At 41.4% G+C, this 5,449-nt stretch overlaps 1 protein-coding gene across 1 annotated transcript; it reads right to left on the bottom strand.

Moving 5' to 3' along the window:
- Window positions 1-322: 322 nt before the first annotated feature.
- LOC108373331 (uncharacterized) lies at window positions 323-4,235 on the bottom strand (the record flags this gene model as incomplete). Its single annotated transcript, XM_017629204.1, has 3 exons — window positions 4,205-4,235; window positions 1,760-4,029; window positions 323-860 (listed from the first exon to the last, which is right to left on the bottom strand). Coding segments are annotated over exons 1-3 (2,839 nt in total), but the record flags the coding sequence as incomplete, so codon positions are not given.
- Between the last annotated feature and the right edge of the window lie 1,214 nt (window positions 4,236-5,449).

Raw genomic sequence — 5,449 nt, 5'->3', positions numbered from 1 at the left:
AGGCGATTTTCGTGATCGGTCGTTTATAAGTTCCCTTTCCAGTGCGTACTGTGACAACTCTCACGCACCCGTCGAGGCCGGCATGGACTTCTTCAATTTTGCCCAACATCCACTTTGTCGGAGGAACGCTGGGATCCTTGATCACTACGAGTTTTCCAGCTGTAATGTTAGGTTGAGCGGTAGTCCATTTAGTGCGATGTTGTAGGGAAGTTATGTACTCCAAACTCGGCTGTTAAGTCAGTGACCAATTCAATGTGGATCGCCTTCGTGGACAAACATACGAAAAGACATATGTATGATTTACAAATTCTTGGACGCTTACAGTTGGTCATTTTGATGTTAATCGGTCCTGCGAAATCACATCCTGAGTTTAGAAATGCTCTAGCTGGCTCCAGACGCACTGCTGGCAAATCTGCCATCCGCTGCGCAGAAGTTTGCTTCCGTAGTATGAAGCATTGCTTGCACTGATATACCACGGACCGGATTATATTTCTGGCGCCAATTATCCAATAGCGCTGTCGAACGATAACAAACAGCTCGTTAACCCCCACATGCAGATACATTTTGGGTAGATCTTCGACGATCAGTCTGCTAACATGATGTTTCGGAAGAATGATAGGGTGTTTTATATTGTAAGATAATGTAGCGCGCTCAATACGGCCGCCCACACGAAGAACACCCTCTGGATCGATAAATGGTGATAATTGCATAAGTTTGTCCCTCTTATGGGAATTGGTTTTCAATCGTCGAAACGTATCTTCAAAAGATTCCTGCTGAATAGCACGAAATAATGCATAGCGTGCTTTTTGTAGTTCTTTGTGCTCCAAATGAATAGCGTGAATCTCGCGACTATGCCTCAGCTGTGATATGAATCGAAAAACGTATGCGATGACATTGATCATTTTCTGGAATGATGACACCTTATGTGCATAGTCGATAAGAATTGATGACTCCTTTTCACGAGTTATGGTATGTAGTACTGTTTTGCGTTGTTCCAAGATATCATTTGGCAGTTCACATCCTGCTATTGGCGTGTGTTTAGGCCAGAATGAGTTTGGCTTCCTCAACCAATCTGGGCCTGTCCACCATAGCTTATGTTGAAGGAGTTGTTCCGGTGTGAGCCCCCGGGATGCACAATCCGTGGGATTTTCATTTGTGTCAATGTAGTTCTATTTGCTTCTTGATAAACAATCAAGAATTTCTTCGGTTCTATTTCCGATAAACATTTTACAATTGCGAGGTGGAGACGATAACCAATGAAGGACAACCTGAGAATCTGTCCAAGCATAGACCGTTACGTCTGCGATGTTGAGTGAAACTTTTATCGAATTGTATAAGCGTGTTAACTGGAGCGCGGCACACAGCTCTAAGCGCGATATAGACACCGCCTTGAGTGGTGCTACTCTTGTCTTTGCAGCAACCATCGAAACTGACCTTATACCTTCTTAAGTGCATACACTATAGACAACAGCAGCATATGCGGACGTTGAGGCATCACAAAAACAATGAAGTTCGAATTGCTTTGCAGGATTCAAAATGTTTCTTGGAATAGAGATCGCTTCTAACAAATGCAATGTTTCTCGTATATGTCGCCAAGTGCTGCTAATACGATCTGGTAGTGGGTCATCCCAGCTGACATTTGTTAACCATATCTCTTGGAAAAGGATTTTCATTTTGACCACAACTGGTGCTAAAACCCAAAAATATCGAATATGCGAGCAATTTCTGAAAGGATGTGTCGTTTAGTTGCGTTAATTACAGTGGGTGTTCCAACATGAAACGAATACTTATCTGGCTTGGGATTCCAATAAAGACCCAGTATTTTGATGTAGTCTGAACCGCCATTTTTGTGTTTCGAAAAGGCCTCACAGTCTTCAGCAGGCACCGTCTGCAGAACTGCCGTGGAGTTGGAGCTCCATTTACGAAGATGAAAGCCTCCAGACTCAAGCAAATTAACTAATTCCGTTTTGAGATTAATAACAGCATCTATGGAATCTCCGCAAGCCATGACATCATCCACATAGATGTTATTACAGATTATGTTAGCTGCATGAGGAAAGTTGTTGATGTTGTCCATTGCGAGTTGTTGTAAAACACGAACAGAAAGAAAAGGCGCTGACGCCGTTCCGTATGTGACTGTAGATAACCAGTAGTGCTTGATGGGCTCATCCGGTGACTCTCTCCACACAATACGTTGGTAATCCTGGTGAAAAGGCGATACCCAAATTTGCCTGAACATCTTTGTAATGTCGGCGACGAACACGTATTTGAATTGACGAAACCGTAGCGAAACACCAAACAAGTCCCGCTGTATTGGTGGACCAACCAAGAGTTGGCCGTTGAGTGATTTACCAACAGCATCTTGATGTGACCCATCGAACACCACGCGCAATTTCGTCGTCGAGCTCTCGGGTTTCAAAATGGCATGGTGCGGAAGGTAGTAGTGAGGTGATTTGTCAATGTCTTCTAAGGGTATTTGCTGCATATGACCCAAAGTCATGTATTCATTCATAAATTTTGCATACTCTTGTTTTAACTGCTTGTTGTGGTGAAAACGTCGCTCCATGCTATTCAACCTCTGAACAGCTCCTTGTAAAGTGTTCGTGAAAGTTAGATCTTTCCCTTTAAACGGCAGCTCTACAACATATTTGCCGTCAGTAGAGCGTGTATGTGTTTCTCGAAAATGAATTTCAGCGGGATCGTCATGATCCGATTGTTTACTAACTGGCTTGCATTCATCCAACTCCCAAAATCTTGTAAGTAGCTTGTCTACGTTAATCGTGGCAGTATATGATGAAATTGCGTCTTCTCTGGTCACTATGTCTACTTGACCAGAAAGTATCCATCCAAAAATGGAATTGATTGCAAACAAGTTTGGCTTTTCGATTTGAATTTTGCCATCGGTGATGATATTCCAAGCAATATCTGCGCCAAGTAGAAAATCGATTGGTGCACTTTGATTGAAATTTGAGTCTGCTAGCTTAAGCGACGAGATTTTCTTCCACGGTATGTTGCTAATGCTATGCTTTGGAATGTCTGCCGTAATACGTTGGAGTATGTACGCACAAACCGAAACGTTGGAATTGTCGAGTTGAGAGCTGATGGCCAAATTCACGCAGCCCTTTGTCGTACCTGCCTCTGAAGATGAAATACCTTTAATGTTAAGTCTCGCCTCTGATCGTGATACACCAATGCGCTGAACACAGGTTTCCGATATAAATGATACTTGCGAACCAGTGTCAATCAAGGCACGAAGTTTATGAATGTGCTCAGAAGCATCTCTCACCAAAACCTTTGCTGTAGGAAGTACGACCTGCATGCTGTGCATGCCCTGCAAACCATAATGACTTGCGAGTGCATCATCTGGAGTGCTCTGCAACGATATGTCATTACCATTTGTATGATATGTATTTTTACATAAATCAGATTTCGATTCCTTATCTGTAGACTCATGGAGCAGTGTATGATATTTCGCATGGCATGTGCGGCAGCTGAAGTTTGATTTGCAATCCTTAACTCGATGACCTGCTTTGAGGCAGTTGAAACAAATAGACTTCGATCTTACTTGTTTTCTACGATCTGATATAGATGCTGCCATGAAGTCTGTGCACTTTGCGATGTTATGCTGCCCATTACAAAATGCGCACGATGAACCAGATGTTGCTGCTGTAACATGCGAACGTACCGATGTATTACGCACTGTTACGCCTGTCGTGTGTAACTCATTTGATTCCAAATGAATAAAACGAGCGCCAAGAAACTTCAAAAATTCTTCAATTGTAATACTGGTTCGAGATCCAACATGCTCAAACCAATTGTGACGCGTTTCTGCATCCAATTTGTTAAGCAGAATAAATATCAACCAAGGGTCACGTTCCTTGATGTTTATGGCAGATAACCCTCGCAAGCATTCGTCTGCACCGTCAATAATTTTTCGTAAAATTTTAGGATTCGTTGTTGTTGTGGTTGGCAGTTTCATAAAACTGTGATGAACGATCTTGCTACCAAATGTGGCCTGTCGTACCGTTGCTGAAGTTCATTCCATGCCTCAGTATAAGTTTCATTCGTAACTGGTATGTTCTTTATTAAATCTGCAGCTTCACCGCCCAAAAATGATGATAAATAGTAAAATTTCTGCGTATTTGACAAATGGCTTTAGAGTCTACCGCGCCTTTGAATATATCGCTGAATGTCTTCCACTCACTGTATTCGCCCGAAAATGTCGGCACTGTCATTTTCGGTAACACTACGTCATTATGTTGCAACACTAGATTTTGCAACCCTAAGTGTAACTCGTTCACTGTTTGCGGCGTTTGCTGCCTACTCGCTGTTTCTTGCTTCTCACGCAGATGTGTCAGAGAACGTTTAAAACAGAGAAGCAGCAACACGCTACTCGTTGGTATTTTGTAATAGATCAGAAATCGGCTAGAAGCTCACCACCAAGGCGTATTTAACAAGGTGGTGTTGGCCGTATATAAGTAAAAAATTACACTAACAAATTATACGCTGATGTCCATACTGTCATTGGTATGAGTTACAACAAACACATCATTTTGACGTAATGGCCTCCACGGCGAAAAACTCAGCTGTCGCCCCAACACCACCTTGTTTAATACACCTTGGTTCTCTGCAATGAATGTCAGAACAGGGATAGATCACAAAACTTCCACTGGAATGCACTACCGGACGTCACTGGAATGCACTACCGGAAGTATAGGGTGATAATTGCAAATGCATTTGACAATTCGTAGATAAACAAAATAAGCCTTTTGTATACATATGTATGTAAACGTTCGATCCAATCAGCAATCAGCGTAGTGCGAAAAACTGTGTTGCAATAAAATAAAGAAAATAAGATGAGGCCTTTGCATGCCTTTGAATTCATCTTATTCATTTCATTGAAGAATCTGACCTTTCACGTTATTTCGTAATAAAACAGGGTGGCGCCGAAAAAGATTTATGTGCACTTTTTTCTAGTGACCGCTAGATGACGCCGAGCTGTCAATTATTTGACAGTTTCCCTATATTTCTTGTTCCATGCCGGAAGTTTAGTTTAACTGTGAAATTCTGTGGTGTTAAATTTATGATATTCGCAAATTGTTATTTATGTTTCACAACGAACTGCATTTTTACTGCATTTTTACTGCATTCTGCTGGAAAGCATTTCTTAACACAAAAAATTTGCAGAAGAAAGCGTAAAAAAACGTGAGAGCTGCAAATTTCTGCTAGCAAATTTTCTGCCAACAGAAATATGCAGTCATATGTTTAAAAAGCAGCTGTTTAAAACGCACAAGGAAAATTTTTACAAGTTTATTTTAATTCACTTTTATAAAACAAAATGAGCGCATCGTTATCAAAACACATTGAAATATTGCAGAATGTAAGTATTCAGAATGTAAGTCCCTGTAAAAATAGTTGGACCATATAGTCTATTTCTGGCATATTGGAG

The sequence above is a fragment of the Rhagoletis zephyria genome, unplaced genomic scaffold (genome assembly GCF_001687245.7).
Source record: "Rhagoletis zephyria isolate East Lansing unplaced genomic scaffold, Rhagoletis_zephyria_1.1 Rzeph_scaffold_06603, whole genome shotgun sequence".
Classification (NCBI taxonomy): domain Eukaryota; kingdom Metazoa; phylum Arthropoda; class Insecta; order Diptera; family Tephritidae; genus Rhagoletis; species Rhagoletis zephyria.
This window is presented reverse-complemented; position numbering and strand designations above follow the sequence as displayed.